At 41.6% G+C, this 25,022-nt stretch overlaps 1 protein-coding gene across 2 annotated transcripts in view; it reads left to right on the top strand.

Annotated features, from left to right (window-relative positions):
• The window catches only part of RIF1 (replication timing regulatory factor 1), a 31,423-nt gene that overhangs the window by 1,371 nt on the left and 5,030 nt on the right, over nt 1–25,022 (top strand). For both annotated transcript variants that reach the window (XM_052675199.1, XM_052675198.1), the window contains exons 2-29: nt 298–376; nt 895–991; nt 2,458–2,588; nt 2,980–3,074; nt 4,400–4,589; nt 5,550–5,642; nt 5,737–5,875; nt 7,232–7,383; nt 8,132–8,246; nt 9,079–9,252; nt 9,495–9,605; nt 9,839–9,901; nt 10,693–10,793; nt 11,207–11,293; nt 11,731–11,804; nt 11,930–12,110; nt 12,691–12,798; nt 13,021–13,170; nt 14,488–14,587; nt 15,256–15,520; nt 16,597–16,639; nt 16,959–17,161; nt 17,877–17,976; nt 18,330–18,473; nt 19,574–19,716; nt 20,725–20,814; nt 20,913–20,967; nt 22,047–24,833. In XM_052675199.1, the coding sequence (XP_052531159.1) occupies nt 298–376; nt 895–991; nt 2,458–2,588; nt 2,980–3,074; nt 4,400–4,589; nt 5,550–5,642; nt 5,737–5,875; nt 7,232–7,383; nt 8,132–8,246; nt 9,079–9,252; nt 9,495–9,605; nt 9,839–9,901; nt 10,693–10,793; nt 11,207–11,293; nt 11,731–11,804; nt 11,930–12,110; nt 12,691–12,798; nt 13,021–13,170; nt 14,488–14,587; nt 15,256–15,520; nt 16,597–16,639; nt 16,959–17,161; nt 17,877–17,976; nt 18,330–18,473; nt 19,574–19,716; nt 20,725–20,814; nt 20,913–20,967; nt 22,047–24,833 (6,070 nt within the window). The remainder of the gene's footprint in view (nt 1–297; nt 377–894; nt 992–2,457; nt 2,589–2,979; nt 3,075–4,399; nt 4,590–5,549; nt 5,643–5,736; nt 5,876–7,231; nt 7,384–8,131; nt 8,247–9,078; nt 9,253–9,494; nt 9,606–9,838; nt 9,902–10,692; nt 10,794–11,206; nt 11,294–11,730; nt 11,805–11,929; nt 12,111–12,690; nt 12,799–13,020; nt 13,171–14,487; nt 14,588–15,255; nt 15,521–16,596; nt 16,640–16,958; nt 17,162–17,876; nt 17,977–18,329; nt 18,474–19,573; nt 19,717–20,724; nt 20,815–20,912; nt 20,968–22,046; nt 24,834–25,022) is intronic.

The raw sequence follows: 25,022 nt of genomic DNA, 5'->3' as shown, positions 1-25,022 counted from the left end.
GGATGGGTGCCTGCAGCTCTGGACACAGCTGGGGCCGCAGCCCCTATGAGTGAAGGGTTTCTTCCTCACACCTCCCCTCTTCCTCACTTTGTGCCCTGGTCGGTCGGTGCTCACAGCGTTGGTGCGGCCCCTCTGTGCTGCTCACCTTCCTGTGTTCGAGCTTCCTATGGGGAGAAGGAGCTCTATAATTGCTACTCCCAGGCCAGCCAACGAGTTGGGCTTTGGAAGTTTAAAGTTTTGCTGTCTGTAACGTGTATAACATAAAAGCATTGCTTGTTTTCCCCTCTTCCCCTAAAGCCGCCTGTCTGGTGAGGAAGGCAAAGAATTCATTGTGGGAGTCAGAAAACACTTTCCTCAGCTTTGCAGAATATTTAAGGTATGTCTTTCCTGTTAGATTTTCCATGGCTTACTTCAAGAACAAATCCAAATGATACAGTACCTTTGTTCCTACGGTGAGCAGCATAAGAGGTTGCTAATTCTTGTGCAGTATGGGCTTTGGGGATTACCTGTTACAGGTCGTTTTATTTTATTCTTTTTGGTAGATTAGTATAAGGACTGTGGTCACTTTTTTTCCCCCCACATTTCAGATGTTTGAAGGCAGTCAGGTGGCAGTATGTGAACAAGCAGAGAAGTACAGAACTTGTGATGCCAATGCATACTTAGTAAGAATGCCCAAATAGCAGAGAACAGGAACATCTTCTGAACCTCAGATTGTTTTAATGATCTGGTGGAGTGTGTAAACAGGAAAGCTTTCCTACATTTTCCATCAGGCATTTATCTTTTGACAGCTCTCTTCATTCAGCACAACTGTTGGTATTGAGACAGCTGATGCTTTACGTCTAGTTTTGTGACACACACAGATATATTAAAAATAACCTTTTCTTGTTTTTCCAGGCACACATTAGTAGTGAAAATTCAGAGCTGAGTAACGCAGCATTACAAGCTTTGGGGTTCTGTGTTTTTAATTCAAAGATCACCTCTGAATTATCTGGTAAGCGAATGAACTTCAGTGCGATTGCTGATGTAAGGTGTATCTGTGTCATACTCCTTTCTTTATTTCTTTGTTAGCAAATGCTTTAAGTTTGGCACTTTACAGTTCCCAAGTGATACGTCAGTTTTGTCCCTGTGGTGAGCAATATGAGAGCTTGCTAATTCTTTCTTGTGCAAGATGGGCTTTGGGGGTTACCTGTTACAGCTTTCATTTGGCTGTATGCAGTTCATAGAATCCTAGAATGGCCTGGGTTGCAAAGGAGCACAGTGCTCACCCAGTTCCAACCCCTGCTGTGTGCAGGTCACCAACCAGCAGCCCAGGCTGCCCAGAGCCACCTCCAGCCTGGCCTTGAATGCCTGCAGGGCTGGGGCATCCACAGCCTCCTTGGGCAGTTCCAAAGATGTGATGAGGAGCAGCCTGGTGTCAGCTGTGTGCCCTGAGCTTTGGTTTGCAGAATGTGGGCTGGTTGTGTTGTGGTGGAAGGTGAAGACGGACTGAAATCCAATGGATGATCAGAGCACGTTTTCAGTGTTGTCCTTTTACTTTACCCTGTTCATATATATATATATATATATATATGTACATATATATATATATATATACATTTTTTGTTTGTTTGTTTGTTTTAACAAGTTGGTAAACTGCAGTCAAATTTGCTAGAGGTTGTTAGATCCTGAAAGTAGGTGGTGAGTCAGAGAAACAGGATGAAAAGTGTACCTGCTCTGACTGAGAGAGTGTGTGACCTTATGTTTCTCAGATCTGAGGCCACTTTGCCAGGAGGGCCAAATTGGTAAGAAATTAGGCTTTATTAATGATGAATTTTGAAGAAATGCATGTTTTTATCTATCTTCCTAGTTGCATGTAAGTTCTGTGTTGATGTTACTCTTGTATTATAAACTCACTGTTAGCTCAGCTCTGGCTTTCATGGAATCACCAAGGTTGGAAAAGACCTTCAATATCATCCAGTCCAACCCTCCACCTACCACCAGTATTTCCTCACTAAGTCTCAGTGCAACATCCAGATGTTTCTTGAGCCCCTCCAGGGGCAGTGACTCCAGTGAGGCCTTTTGTAGACTTCAGTGGCTTTTTTAATACCCCAGTGCAGCAGCAAAGTTGACTTTACAAAGAATTGCTGTATTCACTTGAAATCCCAAAAGTTAAAAGAGTAACTTAGTATTGAATCTTCAGTCCTAGATCTTTTTAGGTGGATTCGTCCTCTAGCTTTATGGTTTTTTGATTTCTTAGGTTACCATATTTAGAGCATATTGTAGTAATACATACAGATACTACTATTCTGAGCTTTTCTATCAAGTTATTTTGAGAGAAACTCCAAATATTACTGGAAAGCAACGTTTAGAGCATTCAATCACACTCAGACCAACTGAATAGATGTTCTAGTAATGTTAAATGAGCAAAGAAGCTTGCCAAGAAGTATATAAGCAATGAGTGCTGCGTTCTGCTTTCAGCATCTGAAGTAGAAGATTTGCTTTCTACGTTGAACAGCATTGCTGTGAAGACTTCAGACAAAAACACTCGCACTCGAGCACTTTGGGTGATCTCTAAGCAGACGTTTCCTTCTGACATTATTAAAAAGGAGGTATGTCTCTTAATGGTTTTGTAGCCCCAGTGTGAGGGAGAGGAAACTGGCAATCCCTTGGTTACTGTGCACTCAATAGCTTTTGAATCTGATGGGAAATGTGGGCCTTAAGCTCTTGGAAGAATTGTAAGGGTTTTCTGATGGAGGCAAAAAAGCTGAAAACTTGCTGCTTTTGAAGGTGAGGCTGCAGTGTTGGTGATTCTGTGACATACCAGCAAAGCAGCATGGGAGAGAAACGTTACAAACACTCCTGCTTGGTTGGAGCTCTGATCTTACAACCAGAGCTGTTGTAATCCAGACACAGAGCTCCATAATGGGAAATGGAGTTGTGTGATTCCAGCTGCTCATTAATATCTGTATTTACATACTGAGGTCTCTTGTGTTTCCTCAGGTGTCCAGTCTTATTTCTACACTGGAAACCATACTTACTAAAGGAGATGTACAGTCTATGATTGTGGAGTATGAAGCACTGAATGTTGTTATACGGTACGTGCGGGGCAGTGCGCAACGGCTGACCATGTGCTGTTTGGGGACCTGTTGGAACCAGGTCTTGGTGGCTCTCAATGTTCAGTGTCTGCAACTTATAGAATGATAGAGTGGCCTGGGTTGCAAAGGAGCACAGTGCTCACCCAGTTCCAACCCCTGCTGTGTGCAGGTCACCAACCAGCAGCCCAGGCTGCCCAGAGCCACATCCAGCCTGGCCTTGAATGCCTGCAGGGATGGGGCATCCACAGCCTCCTTGGGCAACCTGTGCCAGTGCCTCACCACCCTGTGTGTGAAAAACTTCCTCCTAATATCCAACCTAAACCTCCCCTGTCTCAGTTTAAAACCATTCCCCCTTGTCCTGTCTTCTGTTACAATCAGTAGAGCAGTGAAACTTGCAAACTACCATTTCTGTTTCTTTCCCATTAGTTCTGAACTGCTTCATTTGCAAAATATTCTGTTTATGGTAATGGTGGCAGCTGATTTTAACACAGAAGGCAGCCAATATTCAGATAAACTTTCTCTGCTTTTATTTTTAATGGCTTCTTGAGAATCATCTCTAGAGGCTATTGGGCCCTTCTTACATTATGTTCTTACATTTCCCACATGGTTGGGAAGTTCTTGGCCACTGAATGGGTTTGTGTTCAAAAATGTCTTGTTGCTTAAAAACATGAGAGCACTGGTTATTTCCAAAGCAGGCTTTTCCTCTGAGCACACTGTTTTGGTCAGCAGTGCTAGAATTGTTACCTTTTGCCTTCATTTAGTTACTCAATTAGTGAGTATGTTCAGATTATATCTCTGTGAGGGGAGAAATTCACTTTCTCATCTGACTTGAACTGCAATTACAATTTAAAGCAAAACAGTCGGAGTAACTATTTGCTTATTTTATACTTAATACATCAGTTTTCTCTAGCACAGAAGTTGGATATTATCATCTGGTTTTGCTGTCCTTTTTCAGCTATCTGCACTTCACCCTCTTGTAAATGTGAGACATGTTACAGTTGTTTGTGGAGAACACCACACTTAATGGTGCAGCACTACACTTAATGATGCTTTCTTTTGTTTTTTACGTGTTTTGTGTTGGCTTTCCTTTCAGCTCAGATGCCCAAAAAGTAGTGGTAGAACAGGAAGGACTGCTGTAATGTCAGTTCTCCTTCAGGGGAGGTGGAAATACACCTCCATACTGCAGTTTTAGGTTGAAATCTCATGTTCTAAAATTATTTAGGATGACTTCCTGTACATCAGAATTTGAACTAGAACATTAATTGGTTATACTAACACTACCTTTGGGTATGTGAACAATATGTCTGTTTGCTTTCTGATTCCAGCTTAATGGAGCAAGCTCCAGCCCAGATGGGAGAAGAGGCTGTGAGGTGGGCAAAGCTGATCATCCCTCTGGTCGTCCATTCAGCTCACAAAGTGCAGTTACGAGGTGCCACTGCGCTGGAGATAGGCATGCCACTGCTGCTCCAGAAACAGCAGGAGGTGGCAGCTGTAACTGAGCATCTGATGACCACGGTAGGTGCAAGTGCTGTGCCTTTTGTCTAGAAAAAGCTGTAGTGATCAGGGGTGAGGGTATGTCTCGTCTAGAGAGTTGCTTTTTGCTGCCATTGTGTGTTGGCAGCAGCTTCATGATGACAGCAGTTCTGACAGAAAAATAACAAGGTAAGAATACGACCACTGAAAACCATTTCTGACAGTTATCGGTGAGGAAAAATGTTTAAACACCTGTCTGGACAGCATTAGCTTGTAAATAATATCATTACGCTTCAGTTGTTTCTTAAAGAGAATTCACTTACCTCTTTGAAGCCTTGCAGTACCTAAAGGGAGCATATGAACAGGAGGGGAGTCACCTCTTTACAAGGGTAGATAACAGCAGGACAAGGGGAAATGGTGTGAAGTTGAAGGAGGGAAGATTGAGGTTGGATGTCAGGGGGAAGTTCTGTGCTATGAGAGTGGTGAGGTGCTGGAACAGCTGCCCAGAGAGGCTGTGATGCCCCGTCCATCCCTGGAGGTGTTCAAGGCCAGGTTGGATGGGGCCCTGGGCAGCCTGGGCTGCTATGAAATGTGGAGGTTGGTGGTCCTGCCTGTGGCAGGGGGTGGAGCTTCATCATCCTTGAGGTCCCTTCCAACCAAACCATTCTGTGATTCCATGATGACTGCATGATCTGGTTTCTTCCTTACAACTGTAAGTGATGAACTGCATTTTCACGTCCCCTACATCAAGCTAAACAAGTTAGAGAGGCTACAAGTAATTAAGGATCAGTAATTGCAGCCAGCTCTTCCTTTCAAGAAAGAAGGTAACCAGGTGGCAGCAGCATTTGACTGACTCAGCAGCAAATGCTGTGTGGTACAAAGTGATTTTTGATCTAGAAATAACAGGTTGGTTGTGTCTTTGCAGGTGTCATTGCTTTGTGGATGTAGCTTTTAAAATGATTTGAATGTATTCTTTTTATAAATTTTCCTTTCTATCTACAGAAATTAATTTCAGAACTTCAGAAATTATTTTCTACAAAAAATGAGACGTATGTATTAAAGCTGTGGCCGCTGTTTGTCAAGTTACTTGGGAAGGTAAGCAGAAAAGCAGTGGCCCTGCTTCTCTAAGGAGCTCTGACTGTGTTCTTGACAGCATGAATTGTAACTTGGTGAACTCCTCTGTTTTCAGACTCTGCATCGTAGTGGCAGTTTCATCAATTCTTTGCTGCAGTTGGAGGAACTTGGATTCCGTAGTGGCTCACCAGTGGTCAAGAAAATAGCTTTCATTGCATGGAAGAGTCTAATAGATAATTTTGCTCTAAATCCAGGTAGGTTTAAAAAAAAAAATTAACCTGAATTGTTTTGAGTAGTCACTGTATGTAACTGGAAGAGTATGTATTTTCCTCAGACACACTGGAACAGGCTGTCCAAGGAGGCTGTGGATGCCCCATCCCTGCAGGCATTCAAGGCCAGGCTGGATGTGGCTCTGGGCAGCCTGGGCTGCTGGTTGGTGACCTGCACACAGCAGGGGTTGGAGCTGGGTGAGCACTGTGCTCCTTTGCAACCAGGGCATTCTGTGATTCTATGGTAGTGTTTCCTTGTTTTTTAGAGGTCAAAACTACATATATAAGGTGGTAGGAATGTAGCAATATATGCTATCAGGAAAAGTTTTTGATCACTACTTCTAACTTAATTTTGCTACTAGGAGAAATGGATAAAATTAGATAGCTTTGTTTGTAACACTTCAATTGAGCCAAACTGTCAGCAATGAACTGGAGATGAAAACCATGCATATCTGATCTTGTGCTGCATGGATTTACTGGAGGGAGCAGTTCTTCAGTATTCTGAAGATGTGAAGAAATAAATACCTTTTGACATCTATTGAAAAGGTGTGACTGAGACATAAAGAAGTCCAGCATCTATCACAACGCCCCAAATATTTACCTTGATTGTACTTTCTGTCCTGAAGAAGCAGCTAAGTGCTAACAGTTCTTTGTTTAGACAAATTGAAGTTGTTGTACTGATTTGTTTTCCATCTGGTCACTGTTCCTGTAGATGAATTGACAAAGACGTGGTTCTAGCAGAAGATAACATCCATATAGCAATACTGTTGTGATGTGGAGTGTTTCACCATAAGGATTGCATGCTGTGAAAGCAGTCTGTCAGCAGTTTGGTAGAAGTTGCAGGTAGACAGCTTGTGATGCTGCAGAGCTGTAAGCATTTTTCTGAGTGCTTGCTTAGGCTTGGGCAATTGTATGTCTAAGCATGCTAGGCTATTTCTACCTCAGTTCTGGATCACTTGTGGCCTCAGTATGCCATACTCATTGTGCAGTTAAAACCAAGCATTCTGAGCCTGTGTATTTCTTCTCCAGTGATAGATATTACTCTTTGACATCACAAGCAAAAGTGAACTTCCTTCTGCTTAAATTGGTATTCAGTAGATTTCAGACTGGCAGAAGAGGTGCCTTCTAATTTCAAGGTTATTCCAGACAACACTCAGCAGTAAAATGGTCTGAAAGATCAATGTGATCACAAAGGATTTTAATTCTGAGATGTGTTTTTATATTTTGAGCTAAAAGGTTAAGAAGGAACGTGAACTTGAAAGTTTCATTCTGGTTGTTTTGCAATTGAATCGTTTAATTACATTGCTTAAAATGCCTTTTTATTTTTTTTTCTCCTTCAAGATATTTTGTGCAGTGCTAAAAGGCTGAAATTGCTGATGCAGCCACTGAGCTCAATCCATGTGAGAACAGAGGCTTTGGCACTGACAAAGCTGGAGGTCTGGTGGTATCTACTCATGAGGCTGGGACCTCAGCTGCCTGCTAACTTTGAACAGGTAATAAAGCTGAAAATTGTCATAGTTTTGCACACTCAACATTAATTAAGCAACTATGCTAAGTCTGCTCCTTGTTACCATAGCTTTTTCTGTACTTGCTTTTCCCTTCTATGATTTATTATTAAAATAAAACTGTCTTAATGAACCAAGGCTGCCTTGTGGGTATGTGCTATACACACGTATAGCACATTATATATGCTTACAGTTGTCTTTTCAGTTCTAAAAGACTTTGGTAATGGACTTGCATGGATAAGGGCATCTTAGTAGAAGTCTGCACTTGGTGCTCAGCAATAACAAACGTGGGCAGGTTATATGGGGGCTGTATTGTTCTTTCACTGTGCTCACAGAGTCCACCATAGGAAGCACATACTGAAAAGATGACAAAATATTGAGAGAGATCATAGGAAAATGACCCAGGTGTTTCATTACCACTCACATTATAATGAAGAAAATGTTTCTACCAGGATTCTGAGTTTTATCAAATCCAGGATGAGAGTAAATCTAAAGAAAAAAAAAAATTACCTTTTACACAGAGTACAGATGGATTGTTTCTAGCATGAATCCAATAATTTTTGTTTTCTCTATCCATTTGTGTATCAGTTTACTTGTCTTAGAAATACCATTATAAGCACACTGAGAACTGATGCTGTGAGCAGCAGTACAGTCTGGTAATCACAGTACATGGGTTCTTTCTGGCTTCTGGCTTGTTTGTCATACTCATTTTCATTGGGATTTGGTATCTTTGCAGGTCTGCATACCATTAATCCAGAGCACTCTAAGTGTAGATTCTTCTGCTGCACTACAAGGAACTCCCTCACGTGTGCCATCCAACCCCAGTTTAGCAAACCCTCCACAGAAACCAGGTATGGAAGGACAAGCCTGTTTCACCTGTATCCTAAATGTAGGAGCTAGAGGTGTTCTGTGTAACGTTTGTGCTTTTTCATTTGATTTGCTACTGAGATGAGCATGCAGACATCTCCAGACATGGTGATGTACACTGGTTAAAACTGAGGCTGTTGCAGGCAGCATCCCATGCTTACAAAATCATGCTCATCAAACTGTGTCCCCAGTTTGCATTCACTTTTGCAAAGGAGCTTTGAGTTGAAACTTTGCTTTTTGTGTTGCTAAGTGCTCTCTTTCTGTCCCAGTCTCAGTTCTGGGACGTTTTCAGCACTATTTCTGAGCAGTGATCATGCATATATCATTGATATATTGAATATATCAATAACTTACTGTAAGTACATGTAAAGTCATACTAACTGAGCTTTCCATGAAGTGTCTGATGAGGAACTGCCTCTCCTCTGCATGGAAAGCCTAGCATTCAGCTTGTGTAATTCTAGACTGCCATAATTAGGAGCCTCAAATTCATTGTGTGGGTGTTTCAGGTGTGTGTGTGTAGTGTAGTGTTTCTAATGTGCTCTGTACCCTGGCAATTTCTGTTGCCAAAACCAACCCTGATGTCTTTGGCTTTGATGCAGCTTTTGGAAGATATGTACTTTTAAAACCCGTGGTTATTAATGGATGTTAAATGCTACTTTGAATAGAAGTACCTGCTTAAAATCAGACTCCAGAGGTCCCTCCAGATTCTATGGCTTACCCCTGTTACTAGTGTGGGATTTTGGTCTACTGGATCTTTCCTCTCACTGACTATAGATGAAATACGAGGCATTTTATTCTTGGTTTCCCCCTCCTTAGGTCCTTATCCATTTGCAAGTCCAGCCACACCAAGGATGAACTTGAATTCCAGTACTGCAGGACCGGTGGCAATTCCTTCCATTCAGCTTCTGGGAATTGAAATGCTGCTTCATTTCTTGATGGGACCAGAAGTTTTGGATTTTGCAAAGCAAAACAAACTTGTGCTCAGTTTAGGTACATGAGTTATGTTTGTTCAGTATACTTTTGCATAATGTGAAATGAATCACTTTGGATTTAAAAAGACATCCAGAAAACACTTTAAGTATTTATAAGAGTTTGTTGTCATCTTGCATACTGGAAGTTGCTTTTAATTGTGTGTATTTAAGTATGCACACTGTTGCTTTCTTTGTAAAGCTTATCTTACAGGTAGGCTGTGAAATAACAGATTTACAGACCTGGCTTTGTTCTCCTCCTAGAGCCTCTCCAGCACCCCCTGATTGGTAGCCCATCCTTTTTTTGTAAGCACGCCAGCACATTTATAAATGCAGTTCAGGATGGATTTATTGCAGTTGGAAAAGAAGTTCCTGGTAAGAATTTAGTGGTGAGATTTTATTGCCTTTCTTCAAATGATGCTGGGGAGGAAAACATAAAGAAGAAATGTTTGCTTTCTGTAATATTCCACTGCTGACTTTGCTTAAATAGAACTTGGTTCTGAAGCTTATTTCAGTTCCTGCTCACATCAGTGGTTTAACCCAGTGTGTATTTAAGCTTTCCTTAATGTTTTTATTACAAAATTAATAAAAATATTGTTATCTTGTAGAATCTATGCTGAATAATATCTGGAAGGACATAAATGGGCATGTGAAAACAGCTATTGAATCAGGTGAGAAGTGTATTTTTTTTTATGTTACTGCTGGCCTTAAGAAATGCTTGTTTCATTGCTGATAACAGCAGCTTTTAGGCATCAGCAGCAGTTGTTTGCAACTGATCTCTTTCATCTGTGTGCCCAAATCCAGACTGATACCAGTTTGATCAGGGAGGCACGGTGGCACATGGCTGCAGCTGTGTTCCATTAGCACTGAGACAGAAGCATTTGCACTTCTTTTATTGACAAAAAAAAACCAGTTTCCATTTCCAAAAATGATTCTGCACCAGGACTTTAGTATTAAGAGCACTCCTCAGTATTTGGTGTATTGCTCACAGTAGTATGAATTACTTGTTAGGTGATTGTCTGCCTCTTTTTTCCCTAATCATTTTCTGTTCTGTAGCAAATTGTTATCTTGTAATCTCTTACAGATACATAAATACAAGCTCTTGTTTAAAGTGTCTTGACAGTGAAGTGTTTCATATTGTTTATGATTACAGCATTCAGGAATTGTGTGTTGCTTGGGTGCCTCCAAAACTTCACGTATCAGCTGCTTTTCTAACTTGTCAAAGTTGAATGTTAATAGCAGGATTCCATTCATGTTAATTCCATTTTACTTAAAAAATTAGGGATTGCTTAATTGAAATGTTTTGCTTACACTGCTTTTCAGAGAGACTTGGTACCTGATATATGTTTATAAATGCACACAGAATTTCTTATGGTCCTACAATACATTGCATTTAAGCTTTAAACAGTGGTTGATGACCATTACTTTGTTCTGCTCTAACTATAACTACACTTTATTCCAGGTAATAAGAAAGAAAAGCAAGGATCAGAAGTGCTGACTATGTTGCTCCAGGCCTTAAAGAACATTGTTAGATCAAATTCTCTTCCTGCACAGAAAGCACTGGTAGGTTGGGGCTGTGTTCTTACTTCTTTCAATCTAATTTCTATTTGATTCTCTGTGTTCTGATTGCTGGTAGTCTTTTGCATCTTTTATCAGATTAATTTATCAGAATGGCCTCTTAAGGACCATATGTTTGGTGTGAACTCTAAGTCATGCCATTCTGATCTAATGACCTAGTGCTCCTTCAGGGCTTCTTTCTTAAGAAGTGTCTTCCAGACTTGGCAGCAGTGTTGAGTGTGGGTATGTGACTTAGCAGCACCTTCTGTTTTAAATGACTGCTGCATTTTGTCCTGTTCCTAAAGGGAAGCAGTTGTTACCATTTGGCTTGTAGTTTGTGGTGTTGCATAAAATAGTAGTTACCTCAAAAGAAAAAAATACATAATGGCATTTTTCTTCTTTTCCCCTCCTTACCTCAGTCCCTCATTGATATTACTGTGAAGGAATTACCTCCCAAAGTGTTGGGATCACCAGCTTATCAGATTGCTGACATGGATCTTTTAAATGTAAGTCTGGCATCCTTGCTTGTCTGTCTTTATGGTTCAAGGTGTTTGGATGTTGTGCCTGCAGCTGTGCAGAGTGCTTGATCAGAGCTGTACCTCTTGTATTGCAGTGCTTGCATGATGTACACCTACCCTCAGGTGCTGTGTCAAGGACACAGTGATTAAGTACTGCAAAGCCTGTAGCTTTTTAAAGGTGTTTAATTGCTTCAGCTGTAGCATGACTGCACTTCCCTCACAATCCCCTCTGAGCAGCAATTTAGTTCTCCAGCATTTGCCTCTAATTTTTTTTGCTTTGAAGTGTTAGAATTTACAGTTTCTGACAACTGTTAACGCAGTTGTAAATTCCTGGCTTACAGAAGGTGCATGCACACTGAAGTGAGACAGCTGTTTCATTTGATCAATGTATTTCTTGTTTTGACCTCTTCAATTCCTTTTACAAGGGAACACCAGCTTTGTTCTTAGTTCAGCTGCCTTTCCATAACAACCTCTTGGAGTGGTGTGTGACAGATGAGAGGTATGTGTTGTTTCTTAAGGGTTTTTGTTTCAATAACAAGGTCCCTTAGAGTTGAAGACTGTCTAGAATTCCTTTCCTAACTTCAGCTGAGGAAGTCTCTCACCTTTTTAACTTTCCATCCCTAGATTCTTCATCATTCTGGAAACTCTCATGCGCTATGTTTTATCTGGGCCTACATCTCCACTGGCTTTCAGTGAATCTGTGCTGTGTGTTATAAATCAGAACGCCAAGCAGATGGAAAACAAGGAGCATCTTTGGAGGATGTGGAGTATTGTTGTTAACCCTCTGACTGACTGGATTAATCGGGTATGGTGACTTTTCTGTCCTCTTTCCCAGCACTCTCCCATACCCCAAAACACAGCCTGCTAAATTCTGTGCTTACATTCCTCTTGGTGTGCTTGTTGTGATCATAAAATTATATAAGCTGTGGTGCTGTTTATGGGACTGGAATGCATGCAGCCTTAGTATAAATATTTGCAGTGATGTCAGCAGTCCTATCCAGCAGGTTCAGTACATTGCAGTGTAGGAAACACTGAGCTAACCATCATGCAGTCAAGGGATGTACAAGCTCAAGAGTGTCTGTCAAGCTATGTTAGGTGTCTTATGTAGGTAGGCATCACTGCAGGAGAAACAGATAAAACATGCAATTTCATACTCTCTTCCCTTAGATTAAGGGGTTATTCTGGTATTTCTTTAAAATGCTTTTTGCCTGTTGAATAGTAAGATCAACATGAGCTCTGAACAGAGAGGTAGCCAATTTAAAAACACACACAGTTGGCTATTTAGCTTGTGCAGCTTCCATGTTCCAAACAAATGCATTTAGAGTGACATGATTTGTCATTCAAGTTCTGTAGTTTGCTTCACCAGTGCATTTTTTCCATTGCAGACTAACGAAGTAAATCAAGGTGACGCTCTGGAGCACAACTTCAATGCTGTCTATAATGCTCTGTTGCTACCAGTATCCCATATCTTCCCTGTTCAGGACTTTCCCCAGGTAACTGTCAATACTGATGCTGATCAGAAGCAGTGTGGGTTATATTAAAATTGCTAAGTGCTAGCTCATCTCAGAGTGGAGCTGCTTTTACCAGCATGCATGTACATTAGACCATTGCTCTGAGATTGAATTCAAGTTTTGACAGCAGAACACTTAAAGCAAGTCTTTATCTCCATGCTCAGAAGTTAATATTTACAGACTTACTCTTTTTTGTTCTTAAAGCCAACTATGAAATCCTTGCTTCGTGCTTGGTCAGACCTGTACAGAGCATTTGCTCGCTGTGCTGCTTTGGTTGCAACAGCAGAAGAGAACCTGTGCTGTGAAGAACTGTGTGCCAAAATAATATCTGGGCTAGAAGGTGAAACTCCAGTAGTGAGTATAAACCAGTGATATTGAACTATAGAAGTACTTCAGCAAACGTTTTAAGTGACAGACTTGTGCAAGAATCTGTTAGTAAACTTTAATGGAGTCACTGCTGTAACGTAAAGTGTTTTGTGTCTGGCTTAAAGCTGTTTCATTTTACTACTGGGAGCTGAACTGGAAATGGATAGGAAGAAAGGAGTAAAAACAAATGATAATGCTTGAATGTTGAAGTGAGTTGAGTCTTTGGGTTCTAAGCATTTAAGTAGTGCTGGTTTGGTGAATGTCATAGTTCTGGTAAATGTGGTTTGTCTGGTTGAAGTTTAGTATGCAAGGTGTACCTTTAGGTTGAATTAACAAATCCACAGAGGGGTTTTGGTGAGGAAGGAGGATAGTGGAGCATTCAGAGGGCATCTTTTGCTCTGTGCCTCTGGTAATGTCAGCTTTGCATGCTAAAATGTAGACTTTGTCACTAAAGCTTATGGAAGAGGGAGCATCACCTCTTCCCCGTGTGCAAAGGCACGCTGTGGAGAAGTAGTGACTGTAGGTGTCAATGAATATTGGCTTCAGGAGGTAAAGTCCTTTGTGATTGCAAGTGGAGCATCTTCTGAAAAAAATACTGTAAAAGGAAGAAACAAAGAGGAAAATGGAATTTGAAAATATTAGCTTTGGAATATAACACCAGCTTTCATTTGATGCTGCTCTATCCTGGTGATAAAACTCAGTTCTCAAAAATCAAAAACGATTCATTAGGCTGAACTTGAAGAATGGAGGGCTTCAATATGGAGGTTACAGTGATGCAAATTTTTTTTGGCTCCTGTCATCAATGTTCCCTTGTAAAAGCAAGTGGAGTTCTTTATTATTTACAAGGGGTTGAGGTGAACTGGAAGGAAATGCTCAAAATGGATCTTTGTATGCACTAGCAATGGCTTGTGCTTCTTCAGTGTAGTTCTTTCCATGAAAATCTTGCTGCTATGCTACAGTGACTTTCCTGAAGATCAGATTGAGTCCAGTGGCTGAACATAGGCACACTGAGGTTTGGTAGCACGTTCTGCTTAATATTGACCTATGTACCTTATAGCTGCCTGTTACTGTTTCTCTTCCTTAGATTAGATATATTCTTAGTATTACTTGTATAGGGTGGGAAGTCTGAATCTTAAGTCTGTCCTACAATACATTTATGCAAGCTGATCTTTGTCTCACCTGAAAATGCACAAAAACTTCATGCCTTCTTTTAAACCTAAAAGCTATTTAGCACTGCTGTGCCCAGCACTCTTTTTCTGCCATTGTTGCTTGTCTGGGCTTTGATGAATTCTGTTTCCTCCTCAGATGTCTGCAATGCTGGATGGTCTCACCCACGTTGTGGCAGTTATGGTGGACTGCATCAACTTTTCACCCTATGGTATTAAATATCAGCCAAAAAATAGATGTAAGTAAATACTTAAATCTTGGAGTTTTCTGTTGGTTTCTTTCTGGTTTGGTTGGAAATTAGAGTTAATGTGGGTGGAAGTGATGGCTGTAGGGTATCAATAGTCAGTATACACTTTGCATCGTAGCTGATAAGGAATTGACAAAAAAATCTGAAGAACTGATTTCCAAAATGAATAAATTCAGTATGAAACTCCATGTTTTTCATGATTTCTCTGCCCTAGCTTAAAGTAATAGGACATAATGTTGGGCTGCTGAAAGAATGAAATGCTTCAATGGGGGATACTGGTGAGCAAAAATATGATGGAGACTTCACTCTGAGTGAAACTTGGTAGCTTCCCTTCTCCCCCCCCTTGTCTGAATTCACACCTTGTAGCTAACAGCTCTGGTGTGGCTGCTCTTCTGCAAGGAAGCATTAAAGATGCTTAAAAACAGTCATTAGGGTGAGCAGTAAATACAAATAAAAGGAGAGCTGTGTCTGTAATAGTATGATAAAATTATGCACTGGGAAATGTATGTTTTCTTTTAGATCTGGTTCAAAACTTCCTATGTAGGTATAGTTTAGGAATCAAAGTCATGTTTCCCATATAGAAAGGAAGTTAAGCTGTGTTTTGTTGTGATGTGTGTTGGTTGTATAGGAAAAAATACATCTTTCTCTTTTGATATTAGCTCCACAGACACCTACTGACTGGTCTAAGAAGAAAAGGGAGCCCCTTGGGAAGCTCTCCTCCCTGTTCAAGCTCCTGGTGATGTTACTGGACTCCTTTCATGCTCTCAGTTCTGAAGAAAGCTGCCCAGAATCGTTGGCATCTGTTGGTCATTCAGTTATTGCTGTTCTTCACAACATCATCAGCCACGTTTCTTTGCCTTCGGTGATCGGGACCATGTTTGCAGTTTTTTCAAAACCACTGGCAGTGTTTTATGAGAAAACAAAGTGAGTATTTCAATAATGGTTGGAACACTGAACTCAGTGCATTGCTGCATAGCTGGGAAACTTTGTGTAGTCTGCAGCACACAGTGTGTTTAAACATGGCTCAGGGTTTTCAGAGCTTCAGTGCTAGGCTGATGCTAGGACAGTAAGGACTTTCAGCTTTGAAGTCTGACAGCTTTCAGGGCACCTTCTACTTCAATCAGAATTAGTTGAAGTGCAGTAGAATCACGAGCTTTTAAGCAGAGAGAAGAAATATTTGTTTGCTGTGTGTTTGTTTTCTTTGCTTTTTGTTCTGATCTGGGGTTTTCTTATTTTAATGCTCCATGGTTTTTCTTCCTAGAACAGGGTGAGATCTAGGATGGGCTTGGTGGGAAGGGCTGCCAGGGGATAGATTCTGATCTGTAGATGATACAGGGTGTGAAGACTTTGTTTAGGATAAGGAGATGAATGCAGTACAGCTTCCAGCCTCTTGGGAAGAGGGAGGGTAGGGTTGCATGCCTCTGCTCAGCCTGTAAATGTGGTTTTGTGGCTGTTAACTGACATTTGAAGCAGGGCTGCTACTGCTGTACTCTAAAATCTGAGTCCCTGTCAGCAAAAATCCATTTGTTCCTCTGTGAGGTTGGGTTGAACACCACCTTTCCATCTCCCATCTCATCTGTCTTGCTTTGTGTCATCTTTTGTGTAGTTACTCATTAAATAGGAGAAGTGAGCATTGGTTTGTTTGGTTGTTTTTTTTTTTGAGGGAAGGCATATGCAAACAAATACAGACTTGGAAGCCTCCTCAACCTCCTAAAAAAAGCCCCAACACTTGCTATTAATCAACATTTGTAATTACAAGTTTGTACTAATTGTTAATCTTTCCATTAGTTCTTCTCGAAATTAGCATCTATCAGTGGAAGCTCAAAGATAACCTTTGAATACTTAGTTCAGGCAACTTAAAAATAGTGCAGTGGGTTTGTTTCACAGCATTACTTCACTGAGTTGTGTATTAAAACACAGTGTGCAGTGCTGGGGAGTCTGTGTTTAACTCTTGGGGTAAATGAGAGCAAAATATGTCATACCTTTTTTTGTTTTGGCAGGCTTGCTGATGTACCTAAAGCATACAGTAATCTTAACAGCAAGGTGAGTTTGGTAGAGAAGTAATTGGGGCTGGAGAGATACAGGGGCTGTGTGGACGTTTTTCTGTTCATCTTGGATTCTGAACATAATTACAGTGAAGGTAGAGATTTAATTTTTAAACCATGCTGAATTGGGGCAGTAACTAAGACAAGGGAACGTGAGCTTTTGAGAGACTTGTTCTGTGGGGTGGTTTCTAAATTGGTTTGTTCAGGCTGTGATTGCCTGCTGTCTGTCTTAAATCACAAGCTTTAAATAGAGAATATGTGCAATATTTGAATGAAAACCTAAAAAATATGCACATGTTGCTTCTTCCCTTCCTCAGCTTGAAAAACTCCTGGCTGAGATTATCCTGTGTTTACAGTCCCACTGCACGGGCTGCTATGACAGTGAGCTGCTGGAGCAGCTTTCTCCATTGCTCTGTGTAGTATTTCAGCATAAGAGCAAACAGATACGCAAACAGTGTGCCAACTTCTGGAATGCAACATTTGCTAAGGCTGCATCACTGACGTACCCTGAAGAATTAAAGTAAGATGTGCTTTTGTTTTTGTATGCGTTGTGTGTGAGTTGTTGTGGAGCAAAGTGTAAGAAGGGCACTGCAGCATTCAGCAGGTCTTCTCTGAGTGTAAGAGCTACACTTAGTGAAGGGTATGATTGTGGAAAGAAAACGCAGTATGTTGCTTACTTATGAAGGGTGATGCAAATATGTGGTTCTAGAGAGCTTGGAAGAGTGTTTAGGGAATCACATGCTCTGGGTTGCAAAGGAGCACAGTGCTCATCCAGTTCCAACCCCCTGCTGTGTGCAGGTCACCAACCAGCAGCCCAGGCTGCCCAGAGCCACATCCAGCCTGGCCTTGAATGCCTGCAGGGATGGGGCATCCACAGCCTCCTTGGGCAACCTGTGCCAGTGCCTCACCACCCTGTGTGTGAAAAACTTCCTCCTAATATCCAACCTGAACCTCCCCCGTCTTAGTTTAGAACCATTCCCCCTTCTCCTATCACTGTCCACCCTCATAAACAGCTGTTCCCCCTCCTGTTTACATACCTAGTCACCTATCTTTAGACTAATTTAATTTAATCCTACAGCCGTGGGCTGTAATACTTCCAAGAAAGAGATCTCAGGTTACACACCATGCATTAGCATTGTTATGGGTACAGTTCACATTCTGCCCGTACTGACAGCTGGGGTAGCTGCTGGTATTACTGCATGCTTCTCATAAGCCTGTGTTGTTTTGTTGAGCAGACCTGTGTTAAGCCAAGCCAAACAGAAAATGCCACTCTTGCTGCCTGGTTTTGAAAGCATTGAGATAGCTGACGAACAAAGCGGCCCATTCTCTGATGAGGTAAATATTTTGTTGACCTCTGTGGATGTTTGATTGTGTGTGATGTCTTGGCAATTATTCAGAAGGTACTGCAAAGGTCAGTTTTGGCTTTTGTTTAGTGGAATTGGCTTGCAATTACTTCGTGTTTCCGATGGTAAACCATGGTGTGTAAACACTCAACAGAAGACTGAACTGCCTCAGTTAATACATTCTGAATCTGGAATTCTATGAGCTTGTTCAAAATGATGTTTTTAAGTTCTCTACGTACTTTAGATGAAAATGAGTGTGATCAGCTGTAATAATGAATACATCTTGGTGGGTTTGAGCTTGAAGTTGCTTCATACGATGTATTCACTGTGTTTTTATTTGAATAGGCAGAAAACTCCCAATGGGATGCAAAGCTGAGTGGAATGGAAGTAAACTTGGGTCAGAAACGAGACTCTATATTGGCCCAGACAAGTGAACTGAAAAATGAAGTAAAGGACAAGTCTGATAATGTGCAAGTCTCGTCTGCGAAGGTGAGATGTTTACTGATAATGTGACAGTCAAAATCTGTTATTCTTTTGGGCATTTTGAGTTAGAATTAATAAATTACTTGATTTTTTTTCCTTATAAACCAAACTGAAGAGCATACTTTGTTACTTTTTTTTTTGTTTGAATTCTCTAATAAGTGTAAAGGTTGTGTTTTAAGGAGGAATCATGGAAGGCTGCCTGATGGATCACAGAGTCATAGAATGGCTTAAGTTCTGAGGAACCTTAAAAACCACCTAGTTCCAACTCCCTACCATGGGCAGAGTTGCCACCTATGCAGCCTGGCCTTGAGTGCCTCCAGGGATGGGGCATCCACAGCCTCTCTGGGCAGCCTGTGCCAGTGCCTCACCATCCTCTGAGTAAAAAATGTCTCCCTAACGTCTAACCTAAATCTCCCTTCTTGTTTAAAATCATTCCCCCCTTGTCCTGTCACTTTCAGACCATGAGAGAAGTCAGTCTCCCTCCTGCTTGTAAGTTCCCTTCATGTACTGGAAGGCCGCTGTCTTGACGCTTCTCTGTATGGGAGTTTATTGAAATTCAGTACTTTGCCATTTGATTGCAACTGCACAGTTCCCTTCTGGTGGTTAAGCAGGCATGTGCTGTTCTCCATGTGAACACTGGTATTCATTTCTGTGTGATGCTGATGCAGAGGAAGCAAGTGCTTCAGGCATCATTACAGCCATGCACAGCACCACTGTGATGTAACTCATTTTTCTGCTTAGCCACATATTCAGTGATAAAACAGCTCCTGATAGATTAAGGTGGCAGGGATCGTGCTCAAACAGAGCTTTTACATTCCTTCCTACCTCTGCAGTTAATAGCTGTCAAAATGGGTTAATATGCCTGAGAACAAGAAATGATACTGGCTTGTTTTTGGCATCTTTAAGTCATGTCCATGTTCTTTCAATGCAGTCAGCATCTGCTGAGGGACGTGTGCCGATTCAGCGTGCTGAGAGAACTGTGCTGATCTGAAAGCTGTTTCATTCTAGATGGCTCTACCTGAGCTACGAAGCAGTTTTCAATTCCACTGCTTTGTTTCTAATCCAGTTTTTTGTTTTTTTTTTTTTTTTTTTTAATCTTCCTATAGTTGAAATTGGAGTTTTCAGCTTCAAAGCCTAAAAGCGACGTACTTCTGGAAGAAGAGAAATCTGTTGATTTTGTATTCATTCCCCCAGAAACAAAAGCAAGGATATTGACAGAACATCAAAAAGAAGTGCTTAGGTCAAAGAGGTTTGTCATTCATTCTTTTAAACTGTAATCTGAAATGTCTTTTTGTTAGGTACATCAAATAGACATAACTTCAGTTCCTGTATTTCAGATTACTGTGTGTAATTATTTCCTTGTCTTCCTTTCAAGTTAAAGCATTTAGAGCTAACAAAGTTCCTTGCTTTACCGTCTTAAAGCCATCAAGTTATTCTCTGTTCTACATTTCCTACTTGAATTAAATGTACCTCCAAGCATCAAACAGATAACAGAGCATGTTTGTACCTCCCGACTTCTTGCAATGTGAATTAAAGCTGACATTTTTCTGATTTGTGGAATTAAAAGGGTTCTCACCTGATCTGCAGGAAAAACTCTTAGCTTTGAAAGAGAACTTTTTATGTCAGCAGCGTATAGGAAATCAGGATATTCCAAAAAGTCAGTAAGAAGGGAATCTTAGAATTATCCTGTCTTTTTCTGCAAGAAAATAACTCTAGGATCTTCAGGCAGGTGGTCCCTAAAAGAGTACAAGCAAACTTTATGTGCAGTTGTGTTTTACAGGAACACAGTTGGACTGAGTGGTCAGCTTGTGCTGATGGATCCCTTGCACAGTGGGATCCTGCCCACAGCTCTTCATTAGCCACACATACACCCATAAGCATGGTTGGAACTGAAATTGGTGCGGGTGAAAACTGTGGTTCTCAACTCAGGGGATAAACGGTGATCCACGTCCACTTTGTTTCTTTTTCCAGTTGGATTGTGAGGTTGCAGTGGCAGATAGCAATACTGTGTCTTTTCTTTTCCAGAGTGTGGAGTGGAATGTGTGCTTACAGAGTCTCCTGATACTCGGTACATGCTGCATTGCTTCTTTTACAGCAATCCATACTGTAATGCATGTTGCTGTTTGAGTAGTCTTAAGAGTTTAGAAGTCAACCTCATATTGAGAATTTGCTGTCTTGTGATGCATCATAATACCCACTCTCATCCAATGTATTTTTTTTTAATATTCCAACTTAATCATTTCTGGTTTTGTTTCAGAGTTGGTATTCCTGCTATGTACAACAATTTAGACTCATCACAAGATACTACCTTATTTTCTCAATATACTCAGAGCCAGGAAGATTCTTTGTAAGTAAGGGGGGCCAGTATATGCATTAAAGGTGTCCCCTTTCTTTCTTTCTTTCTTTTTTTTGCAGCACTTCTAATTTAATTAACTTTTATTTTAGGGAAAAGTCATCTTTAATAGAAAATGCAAAAGAAGATATTAAAAACAATCCTCAGGTAATTTCTCAATGTCAATGGGACTTAAGGTATCAGAACTACAACCGTATTGGTGATGCTTTCTTCATAGGGGTAGCTCTGGTAATGGCAAAATTCCTTGATTGCTGTCTTTGATTAATAAGTCCTTTTTAGATTCCTTTGAAAAGCAATTAAAAAAAACAACAGAACATATCCAGGTGTATCTGCTGACAATAATAGTTTCATTTTCCATATTGATTAACCTGTAAGACTCTGCAGAATGCATTGTTTCCTGAGCTTCCTGTCTGCTCCATTTCTGCATAGTTAGGGCCCAGGCTTACATAACCATGGCATATACTGGTAGCTCTTGGGATTTGTATCATTCTCATCGACAGCTTTCAATCTGGTACTGTTTGCAGTGTTCTTTCTGCTGTGTTCTACTTTACGTAACAAAAGGTCTCTTATTAAACGCTTGAACTTAATTTCAAGGCACAAGAATTTATGTGGTCAGTTCAACAAGGGTGTATTGAAGTCATTTTGTTACAGGGCTGCAGGTATCGTGGAACTTAGAGTGAACTAACTGCAGCACAGACTGAGCTGTGACTTACTGCAGTGCTGTTGTGGAAGCACAAAGCTAGGAAACTACTCTTGTTGACTTATTTCCATAACCTTTCCTGCCAGCAGATGTAATTTGAATACTTCATGTTTCCCCATAACTTCCCAGACATCAAAATATACAATGTATACACACACACTGAGTGGTCACACTTTGGTGACTGTACTTTTAAATAGTTGAGCTGTGCTTCCTTATTCTGAACTGCTTTTGGTTGAAGCTGCAAGGGCTCGAGGGGGTTTAAACATTAAATTTTGTAAAGGAAAGAAGCATTTTGTGAGGAGAAAACCTGGAGTGGCTGATTTTGGGATCCCCAGCATAAGAAGGGAGTGGAGCTGTTAGGATAGGTCTGGTGCAGGGGTTGGCCCAGATGGACTGCAGGGCCCTGCCAGTATCAGCTCTGCTGTGATTCTGCTGGGGGACACAACAGGGCGGGCACATCATAAGGCAATCTGAAGAACTGTTTTTTATGTAATAGCAAAACCAGAATTTGCTGTTTTTGGAACAGGAAGAAAACGAAAGGAGTAAAAGCTGTATTGCTGATTCAAATGGAGTCACGGAGGACTGCAAACTACAGAATTCACTGGAGGATGTGAAAGAGAACTCTGCTGCTCACATAGAGAAGAACTCAATTTTAAACAGCGAAGGAGAATTGCAAAGGGGTGATAGAACTGGAATCATTGAAGAGGAGCCATCAGTTGGAGAGGGATTAGAAAAAAGTCATACAGAAGCAGCTTCACAGGTATCCTCAGTAGGGAATGAAAACACTTCTAATGTCAGTAGCAGTTCTGCTTCAAGCGATGTGATCTCAGGAACGCCACAGCCTGTGAGCCGGCGGCAATCTTTTATTACATTGGAGAAGTTTGATGGTTCAGAGAGCAGGCCCTTCAGCCCCTCAGCACTAAACAGTGCCTCAGGGATGTCTCGAAGTGCTCCTGTGCCAGATAAACACGGAAATACCACCATATGCAAGACTGGGCATAAGCCAGGGAAGTCTGGGGAAGAGAATAAAAAGTCTTCACAAGCTGAGCAAATTTCTGCTGCAAAACGAAGGTTGACACGCAGACAGAGTAAAATGGAACAGCATGGAAGTCAACAGTCCAAGGTGTTAACTAGCTCAGAACAAGAAAAAAGTGCACAGGAGTCTTTTGTTTCCAATAGCATGGACAACAGTCCTGAATCATCTTGTTCAGTAGAAGACACGGAGCGTATTCTCACTGCTCAGCCCCAACCTGTCAGCTCTGCAGAGCCAGAAATCAAAAAAACTGAAGGTGTAATAGCAGAAATAGAAAAGGTCCGGGCGTTTGAAATGGATTCTAAGGAAAATACACCCCCAAAGGTGGCTGTGTCCTCTGAGCAGGTAACAGGTGATGGTGGTCAGGGCCCACATGCATCTCTGAGTCAGAAAATACTGAGACGTTCTTCGAGACGACGGTCGGAAAATGCAGAACTGGCAGCAGGTAGTCAGGATAGGGAAGATGGCTACCAAAAAAAAGACAGACGTAAAGAAGATGAAAAAGCTCTGCAGAAGAAGGTGCCCCAGACTAAAGAGGATGCATCTCAGAAGCAAAAAGCAGTTTGTGAGAAAGCTTCAGAATATGCAGTCAAAAAAGAAAGTGGCCTACCTGAGAGAAGTGCTGCAGAGGACTTGGGCTCAAAGGAGCCTTCTGCTCCAAAGGGTGCTAATGAGGAAGCCAACAGGAGTGCTAGGAAGCCAGAAGATGCATTGAAGAATGACACGGAAAGTCAGGACTGTAGCTCAGACACAGTAGGTGAGAAGAAAAGGGAAAGGCCACGGTACCACACCAGGAGGAGTTCACAGGGATTGCTTTCCAGCATAGAAAACGCAGAGGCTGATGGCTCTGAGACCAAGAAGGGAAGTTTAAAGAAAAAATCTGGAAAAACAAAAAATAAAAGTGATTCTCTTGAAGGTAAACGGAAGGATGTCCAGCCAGAAAGCCAAAATCATGAGGTGTCTTCTCAAGCAGATGAAAGTAAGAATGTATTGGGGATGAATGAAAGCGAATTAAGCAGTGAAGCCATCACAGATGCAGCACTGATGCCTGCACCATCTGATGTGAAAAATCAAGTACTGCTTGCAGATGCTGGCGAAGCTGAGGGGTCTGCCAGCTCAAAGACTTCACCCAATACACAGACTGCAAGCGTGGAACAAAGCAAAGCTGGTATGTTGACAGGATCTTCCAGTGACCTTCAGGTGTCTGGTGAAGGTTTGAAAGGAGAGGAAAATAAATGCACTGAAAAGCAAGGATCTGTGGAACAGCGTTTGAGTGCTCAGCCTGAGATTGCACAAGGAGCAGATGCTTCAGGGAGTGACCTTTCCTCTGCACAAATGCAGGACTGTCAGCACAAGAGAAGCAAAAGGGTGAGAAAAGTAAAGAGCTGTGACTGCTGCTCGAAAAGGATGAAGCAGCAAACATCACTCAGTGAGTCAAAAAATGAGGATCCTTGTGAACTGATTGAGCCCCAGACCACGCCAGGTCAGGCAGCTGTCAGTGCAGCAGAGGTGTCTGGCAGCTCGAATCTGGAGGAGAGTTTGTCCATCACACCTTGTGCCATGAGCACCCCGCTGCCTCCTCCTAAGGAATCCAGTATGTTGAGCTTGGAAAGAGAGAAAGCATGTGAAGATCATCTGCAAGGAAATTGTGGTGTTATGGAGGAAGAGGTAGAGAATCCAGCACATACAGCAGGTGAAATTAGTGATCTTGTAGTGGAAGTAAAAGTGAAAGAAGAAGTTGATGATGAGAGTGATGGAGCTGAGCAGTGTGTGTCTGTGTCTGAGCGTGCTTCGGATGAGCCTGGTGACAGTTCTGTGGTTGGAGGGGATCACAGTGAGGAAAAGGCAGCTGGAGAAAAAGAAGAAAAAAGTGAGCATGGGGAAATGGAGGAGATGCCTGAGGTGTTGGCTGGTGGTAGCAAACCTGAGACAAAGCAGATGGATGAGCTAGAAAGCAAGCAGGACAGCAAGGAGAAAGCTGAGAACGCTCTGGGAGAAGTTTGCATTACTCCAGATAACGAGATGGGAGAGGAACTGCTGGAAGCTGAGATTACAGGGTCTGAGAACATGGCTATAGGCAACGAAGATGTAGTAAAAAATCAGAGTGCAGATTCTCCTCAGAAGCCAGAAGGCCTGAATTCTTTCATTTCGGTTAATGAGAGCCCCAGCGGAGTGCAGGCACGCTGCACGTGGTCTCCTTCAGCTTCTCCATCCACCAGTATTTTGAAGAGAGGGGTAAAAAGGCACCAAGAAGATGATTCCTTGTCACCTGCTAATAAGGTATTGTGCAGTTTGTTCTGTGATGCAGTTCATTCTGTTCATAAGGCATCAGTAACGGTGCTTGCAGTGCAGTGAGTTCCAAATACCTGCAGTTATCAACTTAATTTTTTCATTTGTAAATGAAGGTATGCTGAAGATAAGGGCCTGTAGATATTTTTGTAATGCACAGACATCAGCAGGCTTGTATTA

Source organism: Tympanuchus pallidicinctus, unplaced genomic scaffold, assembly GCF_026119805.1.
Source record: "Tympanuchus pallidicinctus isolate F22 unplaced genomic scaffold, pur_lepc_1.0 scaffold15, whole genome shotgun sequence".
Taxonomy (NCBI): Eukaryota; Metazoa; Chordata; class Aves; order Galliformes; family Phasianidae; genus Tympanuchus; species Tympanuchus pallidicinctus.
This window is presented reverse-complemented; position numbering and strand designations above follow the sequence as displayed.